Source organism: Anomaloglossus baeobatrachus, chromosome 12, assembly GCF_048569485.1.
Source record: "Anomaloglossus baeobatrachus isolate aAnoBae1 chromosome 12, aAnoBae1.hap1, whole genome shotgun sequence".
NCBI lineage: Eukaryota > Metazoa > Chordata > Amphibia > Anura > Aromobatidae > Anomaloglossus > Anomaloglossus baeobatrachus.
Window position 1 is genome coordinate 87,010,722 of NC_134364.1, and position 19,048 is coordinate 87,029,769.

General features: G+C 43.7%; 1 protein-coding gene across 7 annotated transcripts in view; it reads left to right on the plus strand.

Moving 5' to 3' along the window:
- The window catches only part of NPAS3 (neuronal PAS domain protein 3), a 687,349-nt gene that overhangs the window by 401,175 nt on the left and 267,126 nt on the right, over positions 1-19,048 (plus strand). For all 7 annotated transcript variants that reach the window (XM_075329901.1, XM_075329903.1, XM_075329902.1 and 4 more), the window contains one exon: positions 11,394-11,476. In XM_075329901.1, the coding sequence (XP_075186016.1) occupies positions 11,394-11,476 (83 nt within the window). The remainder of the gene's footprint in view (positions 1-11,393; positions 11,477-19,048) is intronic.

Below are 19,048 nucleotides of genomic sequence, written 5' to 3' on the forward strand. Positions count from 1 at the left end.
TGAACACATATACCACCCTCAGCACACATCTCACCACACACACACCAACCTCACCACATAATCGCCCTAAACACACACAAGTCTGGTATTATCCTTCAAAAATAAAAATCTGATTAATAAGCAGCCAAACTACAAGAACAACAAATGTAAAACATAGGAAATACGGCAGCTGTCAGTCACATGACCTGTCTATTATATGTATGTGTGAGCTATTATGTACTGTCAGGGGGAGGGCTTTCTGTTGCCGGGAGATTTATCAGGCTGCCAATAGCAACCAATCACAGCTTAGCTTCTATTTTGCTACAGTTAATTATTCTGAGCTCTGATTGGTTAATATAGGCAACAATTTAATAATTACATTTCTATCTATTTGTTTTGTGTTTTTTGTGTGCAGAATACATTATTGTTAATACATTCTATTTTGTTAGCAGTTATTAACCCGGGCGAAGCTGAATGTGTGTGTGTGTATGTGTATGTGTGTGTGTATGTCCTGGATTCGCATCTGCACCGTCGCAGCTACAGCCACAAAATTTTGCACACTCACACTTCTGGACCCCGAGAGCGTCATAGGCTATCTTTTGAGGGGAAATTGTAACACCGCGCTTTACAGTTATTCACCAAAAAACCTGACTTCTTTAAAGCGAATGGAGCTGGGAGCCACAGTGCAGCCAGAACTTCAGAAAAATGCGAAGCCACACCCTTATATGGAATGTTGGCGTGTCACAATGCAGCCAGGGAAAAAGACAGACACAGACAGGGAAAGAGGCAGACACAGACAGGGTAAGAAACAGACATAGACAGGGTAAGAGACAGACACAAGAGACAGACACAGACAAAGAGACAGACTGACATGGAAAGAGACAGACAGGGAAAGAGAGGAAAAGAGAGAGACAGGTTAAAGACACAGACAAAGAGACAGAGACAGACACAGGGAAACAGACAGACGGGGAAAGAGAGAGAAAGAGACAGACAGGGTAAGAGACAGACAAAGACAGGTAAAGAGACAGACACAGGGAAAGAGAGGGAAATAGGGAAAGAGACAGACAGGGAAAGAGAGGGAAAGAGAGGAAAAGAGACAGACAGGGAAAGAGACAGACACAGACAAAGAGATAGATAGACAGACAGGGAAAGATTGAGACAGATGGAGAAAGAGACAGAGACAGTCAGAGATAGACAGGGAAAGAGACAGACAGACAAAGAGAGAGAGAGAGACAGAGAGAGATATATAGAGGGGGAGGCAGACAGAGAATGGGAGAGAAACAGAAAAATAGTTACTATCCCGGGCAGCGCCGGGTGCTATGTTGTGAGGCAAAATTTTAACCCATGCGCCTTCCAATTTACCAATCAATTTTGCCCCTATCTACATAATGGGGAAAAAGTCAAACGAAAAGTGTTGGGGGAAAATTGACAGCTGCCAGATGTGAACAAGGGGAACTTAAAGAATGAGAGCGATGGCGCCAAAGAGTATATACCGTACTGTTGCTAAGGTGGGGCCCCGACATGGGATACTCACCATACTCGGGCATATGAACACGCACACAAAATGCGCCACACACTACCACGTACATGAACACATATACCACCCTCAGCACACATTTCACCAAGTTAAACTATTTAATAATTACATTTCTATCTATTTGTTTTGTGTTTTCTGTGTGCAGAATACATTTGTGTTAATACATTCTATTTTGTTAACAGCAGTTGTTAACCTGGGCGAAGCCGGGTAGTACATCTAGTATATATATATATATATATATATATATATATATATATATATATATATATATATATATATACGCTGTGTGCAGAATTATTAGGCAAATGAGTATTTTGATCACATGATCCTTTTTATACAAGTTGTCCTACTCCAAGCTGTATAGGCTTGACAGCCAACTACCAATTAAGTAAATCAGGTGATGTGCATCTCTGTAATGAGGAGGGGTGTGGTGTAATGACATCAACACCCTATATAACGTGTGCTTAATTATTAGGCAGCTTCCTTTCCTTTGGCAAAATGGGTCAGAAGAGAGATTTGTTGGGCTCTGAAAAGTCCAAAATTGTGAGATGTGTTGCAGAGGGATGCAGCAGTCTTAAAATTACCAAACTTTTGAAGCGTGATCACCGAACAATCAAGCGTTTCACGGCAAATAGCCAACAGGGTCGCAAAAAGCGTGTTGGGGAAAAAAGGCACAAAATAACTACCCATGAATTGAGAAAAATCAAGCGTGAAGCTGCCAAGATGCCATTTGCCACCAGTTTGGCCATATTTCAGAGCTGCATCGTTACTGGAGTATCAAAAAGCACAAGGTGTGCCATACTCAGGGACATGGCCAAGGTAAGGAAGGCTGAAAAACGACCACCTTTGAACAAGAAACATAAGATAAAACATCTAGACTGGGTCAAGAAATATCTTAAGACTGATTTTTCAAAGGTTTTATGGACTGATAAAATGAGAGTGACTCTTGATGGGCCAGAGGCTGGATCAGTAAAGGGCAGAGAGCTCCACTCCGACTCGGACGCCAGCAAGGTGGAGGTGGGTACTGGTATGGCTGGAGGTGGCTGGTATCATCAAAGATGAACTTGTGGGACCTTTTCAGGTTGACCTACTGCCAGTTTCTGGAAGACAACTTCTTCAAGCAGTGGTATAGGAAGAAGTCGGTGTAGTTCAAGAAAAACATGATTTTCATGCAGGACAATGCTCCATCACATGCATGCAACTACTCCACAGCGTGGCTGGCCAGTAAAGGTCTAAAAGATGAAAAAATAATGACATGGCCCCCTTGTTCACCTGATCTGAACCCCATAGAGAACCCATGGTCCCTCATAAAATGTGAGATCTACAGGGAGGGAAAACAGTACACCTCTCGGAACAGTGTCTGGAGGCTGTGGTGGCTGCTGCACGCAATGTTGATTGTAAACAGATCAAGAAACTGACAGAATATATGGATGGTAGGCTGCTGAGTGTCATCATAAAGAAAGGTGGCTATATTGGTCACTAATTTTTTGGGGTTTTGTTTTTGCATGTCAGAAATGTTTATTTCTAAATTTTGTGCAGTTATATTGGTTTACCTGGTGACAATAAACAAGTGAGATGGGAATATATTTGGTTTTTATTAAGTTGCCTAATAATTCTGCACAGTAATAGTTACCTGCACAAACAGATATCCTCCTAAGATAGCCACATCGAAAAAAAAAAACCCACTACAACTTCCAAAAATATTAAGCTTTGATATTTATGAGTCTTTTGGGTTGATTGAGAACATAGTTGTTGATCAATAATAAAAAAAATCCTCTAAAATACAACTTGCCTAATAATTCTGCACACAGTGTACTTTATTTTTTCATATGTTTAAAAACATTTCTTTTTTTATGGATAGAAAACACAGCCATCATCTGCCAGGAAAGATGCAGGCTTGGTTTGCAAGCCCACATCAAAGTTAGGGAGCCGGCATATGATGTACCAGTACGTCATGTGTTGGTAAAGGGTTTGGCCCATTATTACATATCACATCCACTGTATGTATCATTAATATGCTGGCATCAATGATTTATGCCTTTTTCTTACATTCTGTAGCCTGGTTTTAGTAATGTGCTGATCCATCTAATGAGCTGAAAGGGTAACTGCTTTTCAAGTAACTTTTCAGAATAAGTTGTCCTGTTACAAAGAATAACACGATTTTTGGTCATTATATCCTGCACTTTTACAAGTTTTCCATCATGCATCTTCTATCTCTTAATTTGCAGTTCAGTCTCAGTGAGTGGGAGGAGATGAGCTGCTATGATGTCCCCTGTAGAAAGCACGGAGAGGGATTTCTGCTCTTCAATCAATGTTTTAGCAAACAGGAGAAGCAGCATGTAGGACATTACACATCAGAAGTGATGGGTGTAGACTCCAGCACTGCACTGAGCTGAAACACTTCAGCACAATCTTTCTGTGTCTTCCTCTGCCTGTTTCTTCTCCCTGCTCCTCACTCCTCCTCACTCCTTCTCCTTAGGTTGTGGAATATGACACCACAGTGAGATGGCAGTCTGTCTTGTCTGAGCAAAATGGATGCCAGCTTTTTTTTTTACAATGGATAATAAGTTCAGGAGGCAGGGAAAGGAGAAGTGGCTGATAATTGGAGAAGGGAGCAGATTTCTTCATAAATTGCAAAGATTTTTATATTCACCTGTACTTTTAAATGATGCAAAGTTTTCTGAGAGCGCAGTTCCCATTGAATGGTGCAGTAAGCAGTGACTCACTGTGGAGAGAGGCTGAACACGTGACCAGCGGCAGTGAACCTTCACAATGTATTTCTATACACTTTAACATCGGATGGCACCATATTTTGCAAGAAAATGCCATAATTCTACTTGGATCATTTTTAGCAACAAGGAATTTGCAAATATTATTCACTTTGTTCTATAGCGTCGGAGGCATTCTAATTAATAAACATAAATCTTAGCGCTTCATATGGGACCAATTTAATGGCACAGTTTAAAGTGTGCTTCCTATTTTATCTGATTGTGTACTTTAGATTTCATCAAATGAATACGCTGACGATCTCCCAAGGACTGTGGTTCTGGAGAGATCTAGGATCAAGCGTAGGTCCCGATTCATCAAGGCTCCATGAATCTGAAGCGTCTGACAAGTGGCACGCGCCTCTGCACACTATGCCAGATATTATAAGCAAACCCAGAGTGACTGTTGCGCGAGTCTTGCATCGTATCACCCGGCACGGACGTGCACTCTCCGGACGAGAGCATCTCAGCTGCATAGAGATACATGCAGTTGACCTGCTCCTGTCAGGAGAGTGCACGGCCATGTCGGGCGATACGATGTGAGACTCGCGTAAGTCATTCGCAAGTGTGACTCCGGCCTAAGGAATGTAGTTCATCATGAATTAGACGCGGGCGTCCCATCCATTGTGTCGGACCTAGGAGAGACTGGCGTGACAACATCTAAAGTATCAAAAATTTTAGAGCAACACCTAAAGTTTTGACTTTTCAAAGCTTTTATACCAGAATTCTGCCACAAAAACTTTGGTGAATCTTGCCTTCTAGTGTTGAACGTCACCACTAAATCTTGTAAAAGATGGGAAGTCTTCAGCCCTTTGGAAATCGGCCATTTTTTCTTTCTTTAGTTTTTTTCTTCCGTGCCTTCCAAATGCCATACATTTTTTTCATCCACTGACTTAACCTTGTGTTTTGTCAAACAAGTTGCAGTTTTGAATTAAACCATTAATTTTACCGTATAATATGTTTAAAGAGCGGAAAAACACAAGTCTGGTGGGACTGAAAAAAACAACAAAAAAATGTAATTCCACCCTTGTTCTTTGAGTTTAGCGTTTATGGTTACCACTCTATGGCTAAAATTACCTGTTTGTTCTAAGAGGCAGTGTGAGTTTATGGGAATACTATATTTATAGGTATTTTTGTGTTTTACTACATTTCTTTTTTGGGATAATGATGTGACCGAAAGAAACAGATTCTGCCATTTTAAGTTTTAGACTTTTTTATTTTTAACAGTTTTTAGAAAATATTTTTGAAGGTATTTAAAGAATTTATTAGTCATCTTAGGAGTTTTGAACACTTGATTGCTTAAAGGGGTTGTGCCACCATAGATGATGTAGGTAATGCTGCAGACATCATTTAAGAAATGCTTTTTTGAATTAAACTTTTCAAAAATGATGCCCCATTCAAAAGATCTGTACCTTTGATGTTTAGTATTGCGCTCCCTAGTGATCGCATTACTGCTATCAATGTCTGTCTATCCAACCCCCTCTTCTAGAGACCGAGTGTTTAGGCCCAGTCACACACAACGACTTACCAGCGGTCCCGACAACGATACGACCTGATAAGGATCGCTGGTGAGATGTCACACAGTCAGACCTTACCAACGACGCAGTAATGATCAGCGACCTGTATAACGATCTCGGCGGGCATTGGGACCGCGTTGGTGTCAAACACAGCGATGTGTCCTGCCCAACAGGACATCGCCTTTGAAGAAAATGGCCTGGACCATTCGGCAACGACTAGAGATCTCACAGCAGGGGCCTGATCGCTGGTAGGTGTCACACATAACGAGATCGCTGCAGAGATCCTTGCTGCATCACAGAAACTGTGACTCAGCAACGATCTTGTTAGCAATCTCTTTGTGTTTGATAAGGCCTTTATATTCGCCGGGCAAGCAGGGATTTTAGCGAACCCACTGGGCTACAGCACACAGAAAACCCAGAAGGGCTTGACTTTGGAACCACACCTGGTTTTCCCCAGAGCTTCTGATGGTGAGGGTGTTGCGGTGCAGGTATGAGACTGGGTGACACTCTGGAAGATCGATGCTGCGACGGCTAGCCCTAAGGGTACAGTCTCAGGCGTCGAGGTTTCATCCAGGATGGATGGATGCGGCAGCAGCAGATTAGGGATAACAGTAGCAGTATATTGAATCACAAACCTATATCAGCAAAAGAAACTAGCACAATATAACAGCAGCAGCATAGTGCTAGGGGAACTGAGAACTAGCAACGCTTATGATTCGTTGCCCAGACGCTTTCCTAAGGGAAGGAAGTACCTTAAATAGCTGCAGTCTCTTAGCTGACCCGAGAGGGACTTCCGGGTTAAGGGTATACTGGCACATTAAGAAAGGGGGCGTGGGCACAAACAATCAGAGCAGAAGCAGGAAGCATGCAAGAGAACGCAGCCACCAGGAGACAGCAGCCTTGGGTGGGAACGGAGCAGCCACCGCAGGAGGGACAGACGGGTAAGCAAGCTGATGACCCCGACGGGGAGGAGGGCAGGACCTTGCGGGGTTGCCAGGGTGACCGTTACACTGAGCGTGCACCACTCCCTCTCCCTTTCAAATGTCCGCCACATCTACCATGTTTTTCCAAAAATAAGACCTCCCCTAAAAATAAGCCCTAGCAGGGATTTTCAGCATTTTCGGAGAAAGGCCTAAATATAAGCCCTCCCCCGAAAATAAGCCCTAGTCGAGGATCAATAATAAAGTGTCCGTGCAGCTAAAAAAGTTACAGATACTGCAGAACACTTCATTATCGACAGTGGCACCCGGCAATTACACTCACCCGACACTGAGCGGCAGGACCTGCAGTGATCACACACCCGCACACATAAGCTCTCTCTCTCACACACACACACACACACACACACACACACACACACACACACACACACAGTCAGAATCACAATCTGCTGTGTGTCTGCAATCAGCTGTGTGTGTCTGCAATCGGCTGTGTTTTTCTGCGATCGGCTGTGTGTGTCTGCGTTCAGCTGTGTGTATCTGTGATCGGCTGTGTGTACCTGTGATCGGCTGTGTGTATCTGTGATCAACTGTGTGTGCCTGCGATCGGCTGTGTGTATCTGTGATCGGTTGTGTGTGCCTGCGATCGGATGTGTGTATCTGTGATCGGCTGTGTGTGCCTGCGATCGGCTGTGTGTATCTGTGATCGGCTGTGTGTATCTGTGATCGGCTGTGTGTGCCTGCGATCTGCTGTGTGTGCCTGCGATCTGCTGTGTGTGATCTGCTGTGTATATCTGCGATCTGCTGTGTGTGTCAGCTAGCAGCAGGGTAGGACGGCATGCAGCACTGACCGGAGATCACAGGAGGACCTGGGAACCACGCAGACGTCCTGGTCTGGTGAGTATGAGTCTCCTGGGAAGTGGGGGGGACTGCTTTTTTGGGGGGTAAACTTACCCCCAACCGTGTTTCTCCAAGAATAAGACCTCCTCCAAAAATAAGCCCTAGTGCTTTTTTGGGGGGCAAAAAAAATATAAGACAGTGTCTTATTTTTGGAAAAACACGGTATGCAGGAGGACCCCCTTGCTCATCTGACAGCCAGAACTCATCCAGCTAACTGAAAGCTGCTAGGCGAGGGAAGTGTGTAGTCCCTGCGCCTCTGCCCAAGCGAAATCAATTGGTATATGACCCATCAATCGCTGCTGCCAGTGCAGAGCGGAGCAGCTGTGGTGAGTTCGGCATCTGGTTACTGCTCTGTACATAGGTAGCGTTCCAGGTGACAGAGTTTTGTCTGAGTGCTCTGTCATCTCAGTCACTGCCTTCACAGATCACAGCAACCAGATGACAAACTCATCACAGCTGTTCCTCTGTACACTGGCTGCAGTGATGGAGAAGGTGGAGAAGGCAAAGCCTTATTGGCTGCTTTACTGTTTCCTCTCCTCCTCTCTCACCACAGGTCACGCCTCCCCCCACCTCTTACTCCTGATACTGATCATTCTTCCCGCACGTCTCCTGCTGTCTATAGGACTTCCCCTGAGGAGCTGAATCACTGAAGAAGTCAGTGCTTTGTCTTCTCAACTGCTCCTGCCTGAGCAGAGAGCAACAATCGTGATACATTTCTCATTTGGTTACTGCTCTCTGCACAGGGAACCGCAGAGATGACAAAGCTCATTACACTGAGAGCTTCGTCATTTCAGCTTCTTTTTATGCAAAGAGCAGCAACCAGATGACAAACTCATCACAGCTGTTGCGCTCTGCTCAGGCAGCAGCGGTTGAGAAGACAAAGCATTGACTTCTTCACTAATTCAGCTCCCATCCCCTGCTCCTCAGGTTCCAAGCCCTCCATCCACAGCTATGGCCTCTCACTGCTCCTCTGCTCATTTTTTGTCCTCCTAACGCTTTACATACTAACTAGGGTTAGGGCTAAGATTAAAGTAAAGGGTGCTTTACACGCTGCGATTTTGCTAACGATTTATCTTCGGGATCACATCGTTAGTGACACACATCCGGCGTCGTTAGCGACATCGCAGCGTGTGACACGTACCTTAAACAATCGCAAAAGAGGCAAAAATCATTGGTTTTGGAGAGGTCGTCCAAAAAACAAATATAGTTGTCAGCTTAGTAGCGATGTTGTTCCTCATTCCTGCGGCAGCACACATCGCTGTGTGTGACACCGCAGGAGCGACGAACATCTCCTTACCTGCGTCCCGGCTGCAATGAGGAAGGAAGGACGTGGGCGGCATTTTCCAGCCGCTCATCTCCGCCCCTCCTCTGCTATTGGCCGCCTGCCATGTGACGTCGCTATGACGCCGCACGAACCGCCCCCTTAGGAGGCGGATCGCCGGCCAGAGCGACGTCGCTGACCAGGTATATGCGTGCGACGCTGCCGTAGCGATAATGTTCGCTACGGCAGTGATCACACAATATCGCACACACGACGGGGGCGGGTGTTATCGCACGCAACATCGCTAGCAATTGCTCTTCAGATTAAGACTTGTATGAGGGTAAGCCTAAAGGGGGCTTTACACACAACGACTTCGCTAAAGAGATGTCGTTGGGGTCACGGAATTCGTGACGCACATCCGGCCTCGTTAGCGACGTTGTTGCATGTTAAACGTACGAACGACCGCTAACGATCAAAATTACTCACCTTATCGTTGATCGTTGACACGTCATTCTAATCCGAAATATCGTTGATGGTGCTGGACGCAGGTTGTTTGTCGTTCCTGAGGCAGCACACATTGCTACGTGTGACACCGCAATAACGATGAACAACACCGTACCTGCGTCCTCCGGCAATGATGTGGGTGTCACTTTCTTTCGGCTGCTCTCCGCCCCTCCGCTTCTATTGGACAGCTACCGTGTGACGTCGCTGTGATGCCGCACAAACCGCCCCTTAGAAAGGAGGTGGTACGCCGGCCACAGCGATGTTGCTAGGCAGGTAATTACGTGTGACGGGGACTAGCGATATTGTGCGCCACGGGCAGCCATTTGCCTGTGACGCACAAATGACAGGGGTGGGTACGCTCGCTAGTGATATCGCTGCGTGTAAAGCCCCCTTAGGGGTTAGGATTATGTGGACATTTAACAGTAGTACTGAGCAGTATGGCTGTGAATCTAACACTTGGGTGAGATAAAACACTTACTAGAAAGCAGCATCATGGTATGTCGGTATGTCTATGACTTGTGTATAAAGTGTATAAAAATCATCCTACTTTCTAATTTATCATCCATATACAATCAGTTTCAATCCATTTTTATACAGCAGCAGTTATTAAAATGTCCAAGACTAAATACAGTTTCCTATATTTAACAATTGCAGCATGTCCGTAAATATTGGATGCTATATGGTGGCTCTGTATAGTATCCAATCTTTTTTTGCGCACCTATAGACTTAAATGGGCGAGTCTCATGCATAAGAAACTAGTGCATGCTGCAATATTTTTTTTTTCAATTTACAGATTCAGTCTGTGAAAAAATTGTTCATCTGCACTGCCCTATTGAATAACATGAGTCCTAGTGCTGCACATGTGCTGTTTTTCACAGACAGTGCTGGGACTTGTCTGCAAATTGAGATTCTCATTTGGCTTTTTATCCTAAGTCATATGACAAGGCTCATTAAAGCGTTAATATTGACTTTTATTCTTGCTCCTTCCAATAGGCGGCAATAGAGTTCAAGTCCTCTTCCTCTTTGAAGAGTCAATTTGCATATTTCATTTCTCAGAGGAGCTTTGCAAGGTGTTTAAGTCTCCTCATATTGACATGTCTGACTTTGCATGTTACTTTCCACAAGGAGAGTGACATGCCAGGTATGGCATGCCAAAATGAGAAGGTTTAAACGCCTTGCAATGCTCCTTTGGGAAAGTCAATATCAACCCTTTAAGGAGCCTTGCTATATGACTTAGGATATAAGCCAAACCGAAATCTCAGTTTCCAAAGACATTGTTTCAGGGTATTACCCCTTGTCAGTGCAAAGTATGAGATCTGACTTGGCTAGGTCAGAGGCTAACACTGGGAGCTAAGGTGTAAGGTTTCTTCTTGTGCAAGGTGACATGCCAGGTCTGGCATGCCAGTATGAGGAGACTTAAATGCAGAGGAGCATGCAAGGTATTTAAGTCTCCTCATATGGTATGCCACTCTCCACCAGGAGAAACATTACCCCTTAGATCTCAGTCTTAGCCTCTCACCTAGCCAAATCAGATCTCATACTTTGCACCGACGAGGTGAAATACCCCAAAAAGCTGATGTTCCTTCTTTGTCTCCGTTTTCTGTACCAGGCCCCGCTGGTGGCCCAATGTACTGTCTCCTTTTATCCCTAAAGTGCTGGTTTAGACTTTGGTTGAGGTTATAAAGTGATATAAAAATAAAAATTGTGTTTTGTAATGATAAAATGTTTAGCGTTCAGTTTGATAGTATATCTGGAAGGTGGAGTTTGCCATACATAGCGCGTTGATTTTGTGCTCCCTGTAAATATCCATTTTTGTGGAGTAACACAGGTACTGTGGTTAGTCACTCTGCCTAGCGCTTTGATTATAGAGTCATTGAATAGAGTGTAATGGATGCCGTCCGCCATGATCTTCTGTGACTCTGCTGCAGCCATGTAGAATTTCTGATAAGGGAAATGAGTCTCAGTCTCTTACTAAAGAACTTTCCTTTTTAGTTATAGGATCCCAGAGGAGAAGAAGCCCCAGCTCTGTGGCCATTGATGTCTTTGAATCTCATCTTGGGAGTCACATCCTACAGGTACAAAACATGCTTCATGTCCTCTACTCCAGATATATAATGACACCGTCTGATTCTTCATCACAGTGTAATTACTCTAACTTTAAATGATCACAAAACTTGATATAAATGTGTCAAATTTAAGACAACTTCTATTATTTTCTGCCAATTTCGTTGCGATTTTAGTGGGAAAAAAATGCCGTCTTTTGTTTTTATGCTTTTATGTATAAGTGGTTAGAGCTAATGGAAAATGCTCCTTAGAATTCATCTTTTCCACTAATCTATGCAGACTTTTAGAATATCCCAATATGTGGACTTTTAGAATATCCCAATATGTGGACTTTTAGAATATCCCAATATGTGGACTTTTAGAATATCCCAATATGTGGACTTTTAGAATGTCTCAATATATGGACTTTTAGAATATCCCAATGTGGACTTTTAGAATATCTCAATTTGTAGACTTTTAGAATATCTCAATTTGTGGACTTTTAGAATGTTCCAATATGTGGACTTTTAGAATGTTCCAAAATGTGGACTTTTTGAATGTCCCAATATGTGGTCTTTTAGAATGTCTCAATATGTGGACTTTTAGAATGTCCCAATGTGTAGTCTTTTAGAATGTCCCAATATGTGGTCTTTTAGAATGTCCCAATATGTGGTCTTTTAGAATGTCCCAATATGTGGTCTTTTAGAATATCCCAATGTGTGATCTTTTAGAATGTCCCAATGTGTTATCTTTTAGAATATTCTAATATGTGGACTTTTAGAATGTCCCAATATGTGGTCTTTTACAATGTCCCAATATGTGGTCTTTTACAATGTCCCAATATGTGGACTTTTAGAATGTCCCAATATGTGGTCTTTTACAATGTCCCAATATGTGGACTTTTAGAATGTTCCAATATGTGGTCTTTTACAATGTCCCAATGTGTGGTCTTTTACAATGTCCCAATGTGTGGTCTTTTAGAATATCCCAATGTGTGGTCTTTTAGATTGTCCCAATATGTCAAATTTTAGAATGTCCCAATGTAATTAGCCAAACGATACCTATATTTGCCTAATAATAGCTGTAGAGGACAGTAATCTGCTTGCATCATGTGGTACTTCTGCCTCGGTTGGGTGGTCTCACGCTTGCTTTTTCCGGCTTTCATTGTACACTACTATTTCACTTCTGTTTTCAGCAGAGAACAAATGGAGACTTATGATTGTGCAATGCCACAGGCAGCCTTTTGTTTAATTTTTTTTTACAAAATTTTACCAATTGAAACAATTGTCTGAAAAATCATGATGAGACCATGGAAGGTGTCATGATGTATTCAATTAAAGAGTCCACAAGTGGATTGGAGGCGTTGCTGAAGTGTAACACTTACAGGTTATGGCTAATAGATTTTGGATATGGCTCATTTATCCAGGGAGTTATTCTCATTCTCTTCTTTGGAGTCAGGAAGGATTTTTTTTCTCTTAAGATGAAGAAAATTAGCTTTAGTCTCGTAAGATTCTTTGCGTCATGCGGATGAACCTTGCAGGAGAATCGGCTAATCTGGATGTCTTACAAACTATGACACTGTGCTTTCTTATGTAAATGAAAATGTACTATGTTATCATAGCGCCTGCCCGAAGATGTTCTGTTGTTGTTAATCATCCCGCTATTTTTTGAGGTCTTAAGCCACTGATGGCTGTGCAAGTGCAGTTCCCTCCAAAAGTGCCCATAGTCTTATACTTTTGGTAGGCACCAGGGGAAACCCCATTGGGAATATTACAATTTTCCTTTATTATTACAGGAGTTAAAGAGAACCACCAATAGGATTTTCAAATAAAAAGTAAATCCAGTGCTATACTGGCGCTAGGATGCTGGATGTAACCATAGCTTTTATTCAGATATTGGAGGTTTTATTTCAGAATTATGTGCAAGTAAAGTTCCAGCAATGCACTGCTATTTGATTGACAGGTGCAGCAGGAAGGGAATATGTGGGACGGGTCTTGCTATCTATTCCTGCCCCTGTCTGTCTGACTTTGCCAGAATTAACGTCTATGACAGCGACATTGGGAGGAAGGCCAGACAGGCAGGGGCGAGAATAGATAGTAAGACCCTACCCACATATTCCATTCCTGTTGCACCTGTCAATCAAATAGCAGTGCATTGCTGGAACTTTACTTGAACATATTTCTGAAATAAAACCTCCAATCTCTAAACTAAAGCTATGCTTACATCCAGCATCCTAGCCCCAGTATAGCACTCGCTTTACTTTATGTATGAAAATCCTGCTGGTTGGTTCCCATTAAGCAGCCACATGGGGTATCTTGCAGTGACTTATTCACCTCACCCAACTGAAGAAATATGTACACTCAGGTGAGCCAAGCATGCATGTAATAGAGTTATCAAGTGAAAAAGGATTTAACTAAGCAAGCAAACCACTATTGAAGGTATATGGCCACCTTAAATGGGGTTTCTGTACTTTAACATAGATGACTTATCTTTAAGATCATCAATATCGGATCAGCGGGGGTCTGACTCCGTTAGGCGACATTAATCAGTTTATTGAATCGACTTTTGGTAAACTGGATCTGACACAGCTCTGTACTTTGTGTTGTGTCCTAAATTGTGCGCCAAATTTATCCCATTAAAATGGTTGTCCGCTAGTTGGCCAACTGGAAGCCCGACTTCCCCAAGTAGAATAAGAAACGTTTATGCTCTTCTCCTGCACCAGCGCCGTTCCAGCAGTGTCAGTGCTTGGTGTCCCTTGCTAGCACAACATTGTTATGTCATTCGAGCACTGCAGCTAATCGGCCGTCAATATTTTGTCACTCGCCCTGACGAAATAGTAAGTCAGCATGGCCATGGACAGCCATGCTGAACTCATTGTGCCTGCCCTCTTTGGATCACAGACGTTACTTAGTTTGAGGCCTGGCTGGGAATCCCCGGTTCCGTTGACCCAAACTAGTAATTCAGTTAGAGGCTGCTGATTGACTGCAGCGCTAATGTGATAGAACAATTTCCCGTGAGCGTCAGGAGACCCAATGTCATCATCGCTGGAACGCCGCCGATGTGGACTCCGGCAATAAGAAGGCTCCAGGAGAGGGTGAGCTAACAACATGGCTCCTCTGTCTTCATTCCATTCAGAGGCAAATGTTTTTATCATGAGAATCAAACTCATATATGGGTAATGAGTAATGACACCATGACGGCTGAACAACAATCCAGACTCTGGCCACTAGTGTTCTGGAGGAACCAAATCATTACTAAATATTGGCTAGCTGGGTCTCATCACTAGTGAATTACATAGATGTCAGGGGCCAGCAGGACTGAAGTCTTTTCTGCCCATCTTCACAATACATATGACATAACTTGCAAGAGTTATGTCACCGCAGGCTCTTTGCTAAACCCTGCCTCCCAGGTGTACACACCCCAATTTCATCGGCGCCCTGTGCATGCCCAAGGAGGCAGGCGTAATGATGACCTAGCCACCTGTTTCCGCCAGTTCTACAAATTTCATGGTTGGCTATGTCCTCCATTACCACTGTCTCCCCGAGCATGCGCAGTGTGCACATAAGGAGTAATCCTGGGAGACGGAGATTTGTAAAGAGCCGGAGCTGATGCCGTTCTTACAAATCATGTTACATCCACATTGGTGAAATAACATGATTAGTGGGACAATTAAGGCCACTTTACACGCTACGATATATCGGGTGATATGTCGTCGGGTCACGTTGCTAGTGACGCACATCCAGCATTGTTTGACATATCGTAGCGTGTAACACAAATGAGCGACTATGAACGAGCAAAAATACTCACCTTATCGTTGCTCGTTGACACGTCGCTCATTTTCAAAAAATTGAACGTCCTTCTGTGCTCCGGTTGTTCATCGTTCCCGAGGCAGCACACACCGCTCCGTGTGACACCCCGGGAACGATGAACTGCAGCTTATCTGCGGCCGCCGGCAATGCGGAAGGAAGGAGGTGGGCGGGATGTTTACGTCCCGCTCATCTCCACCCCTCCGCTTCTATTGGCCGGCCGCTGTGTGACGTCGCTGTGACGCCGAACGTCCCTCCCCCTTCAGGAAGAGTATGTTCGCCGCCCACAGCGAGGTCATTTGAAAGGTAAGTACGTGTGACGGGGTTACCGAGTTTATGCGACAACAAATTGCCCGTATCGCACAAACGATGGGAGCGGGTGCGATCGCACATGCGAACGCACGATAAATTGATACGTGTAAAGCGGCCTTTAGTCTGGAGGAAGAATCCGCCCTCTTGACTAGTCACCCACTGATTTGCATATCCGTGGCCAAATTACATAATTGGTTTTATGGAAGTGTTTTAAACAAAAAAGAAAGAGGCTTATTGGAAGCAGTATAAAGAGTAGGGCTGGCTTGTGGGACCTGGGGAAACTGTCAGGTTACCTTGAAAGCACCACTCCAGCATTTTGTTTTTGCAGTGCTGGAGTGGTGCAACTAATATAAGGTCCCTGCGCTTAGTCTCATACTTAACAGCTGCCGTGTTCATCTTTCAGCTGCGCTGCTCCAGACGGTCTCCAGCAGTTTGTGACGTGCCAGGTTGCTCCAGTGTTGGTTGGGTGATCAGCAAGACACAATTCAATGTAAGTCTATGAGAGCCAGAACGAGGCAATCATAGACTTTTATTAAGTGCTTGAGACGTCTGGTCAAAAAATGGCAGCGCTGAGTTGTAGTGGAGCTAGGAAGAGTAGGAGAGGCAGCTGATGAGTATAAGACTAGGCGCAGAAACCTTACAATAGTAGCACCCCTCCATCGCTGCCATAAAATAAAACCCTGGAGTGGGGCTTTAAGAAGAACTTTATAGTTTTCCCCATTGCTGTTTAGTTCTGTTATACAAACAGTTGCTTCATTTAATAAAGTGATGTCAATAACCCTTGTTCTTGTGACTTTTTTAAGCATAATCTCTTGTTCTGCCCGTGTCTCTTAGAAATGCACTTAATTTAAATACTTGATGAGATTGCATAGAAACTGCGCTCTGGGAGGGGGCTTGTTCTTTCCGTTTAAGACCAGATCCCTGGTGGAATAAAGGTGGTTAAAGGGTGAAGATAGGGCAGGACTTATAAGTGATGCTAATTAATCACTAGCAGGATTATGGCAGGCAGCGCAGTGCTGTATATATGTATTATGACAAGAGGGCCTCCATATACAGTGCAGACAGCTGCGGGTGCATATAAATAAATATATAAATATATATGCAGTATATACTTATATGTACACATACATTCTTGTCGTGTTGGTAATTGACGATAGAGAGAACGCCTTTATGTGTGTGCTTCTGAAGAACAGATGAGATAGGTTTCCGCTCAGGAAAGGGTTAATCAGCATCGCTCTTTCACCGACACCTCTGATCAATTGGTAGATGAATGGATGGCTGCAGCCCCAGCTCTGACATTTAAACCAGGCATCTGCCTGTGATTGATAAAGTCCCGCAGGCGGCCATCACCGCTGGGAGGGCAGGAAAGAGAGTGTGCATATAAGCGAGCATCTCTTTACCCTTTCCTAGTGGTTGGACAGATTGAAGCATGCTGACCTACACATGTACCCAGTGTTGGCGGAGCAATATAGAGTGTATAAAATCACAGAAAAGCCTTCTGGCACCACCTGAATCCCATATATATATATATATATATATATATATATATATATATCCCACCCTTGGATAGCGTAGTGCAGAATTGTGCAGAATTATTAGGCAAATGAGTATTTTGATCACATGATAATTTTTATACATGTTCTCCTACTCCAAGCTGTATAGGCTGAGAGCCAACTACCAATTGAGTAAATCAGGTGATGTGCATCTCTGAAATGAGGAGGGGTGAGGTGTAATGACATCAACACCCTAAATAAGGGGTGCTTAATTATTAGGCAACTTCCTTTCCTTTGGAAAAATGGGTCAGAAGAGAGACTTGACGGGCTCTGAAAAGTCCAAAATTGTGAGATGTCTTGCAGAGGGATGCAGCAGTCTTGAAATTGCCAAACATTTGAAGCGTGATCACCGAACAATCAAGCGTTTCATGGCAAATAGCCAACAGGGCGCAAGAAGCATGTTGGGCAAAAAAGACGCAAAATAACTTCCCATGAATTGAGGAAAATCAAGCGTGAAGCTGCCAAGATGCCATTTGCCACCAGTTTGGCCATATTTCAGAGCTGCAACATTACTGGAGTATCAAAAAGCACAAGGTGTGCCATACTCAGGGACATGGCCAAGGTAAGGAAGGCTGAAAAACCACCACCTCTGAACAAGAAACATGAGATAAAACGTCAAGACTGGGCCAAGAAATATCTTAAGAATGATTTTTCAAAGGTTTTATGGACTGATAAAATGAGAGTGACTCTTGATGGGCCAGATGGATGGGCCAGAGGCTGGATCAGTAAAGGGCAGAGAGCTCCACTCCGACTCAGACACCTGCAAGGTGGAGGTGGGGTACTGGTATGGGCAGGTATCATCAAAGATGAACTTGTGGGACCTTTTCGGGTTGAGGATGGAGTGAAGCTCAACTCCCAGACCTACTGCCAGTTTCTTGAAGACAACTTCTTCAAGCAGTGGTACAGGAAGAAGTCGGCATCGTTAAAAAAAACCCATGATTTTCATGGAGGACAATGCTCCATCACATGCATCAAACTACTCCACAGCGTGGCTGGCCAGTAAAGGTCTAAAATATGAAAAAATAATGACATGGCCCCCTTGTTCACCTGATGTAAACCCCATAGAGAACCTGTGGTCCCTCATAAAATGTAAGATCTACAGGGAGGAAAAACAGTACACCTCTCGGAACAGTGTCTGGAGGCTGTGGTGGCTGCTGCACGCAATGTTGATCATAAACAGATCAAGCAACTGACAGAATCTATAGATGGTCGGCTGCTGAGTGTCATCCTAAAGAAAGGGGGCTATATTGGTCCCTAATTTTTGGGGGTTTTGTTTTTGCATGTCAGAAATGTTTATTTCTAAATTTTGTGAAGTTATATTGGTTTCCCTGGTGAAAATAAACAAGTGAGATGGGAATATATTTGGTTTTTATTAAGTTGCCTAATAATTCTGCACAGTAATAGTTACCTGCACAAACAGATATCCTCCTAAGATAGCCACATCTAAAAACCCCCACTCCAACTTCCAAAAATATTAAGCTTTGATATTTATGAGTCTTTTGGGTTGATTGAGAACATGGTTGTTGATCAATATTAAAAAAAATCGTCTAAAATATAACTTGCCTAATAATTCTGCACACGGTGTAAGCCCTAGTTGCAGTTTTATAAGGAAGTGTCCAAGAAGCTACAATGTTAAAGAATACAGCAGAACTCTTCATCAAAGAAAGATGACATCCACAAAAGAATGCAGAAACCTTCCCCCCTCCAAAAGAAAAGAATAAAAAATTGCACTCACCAGATCCCAAACAATTACAGTGGTCAAGTGCTGATGGTGGATGGGCTCTCACACAGTGATGTGTCGGTGTCAGGTCCCTCACATTGCGCTGCAGCTCTCACAAACAGATCAGGTATAAGTATCACTCCACGGAAGTGATACTGCTTCCAATCACCAGAGCGAGCCAACCGCTGAACGCAGGGGGACCTGACAGTGACG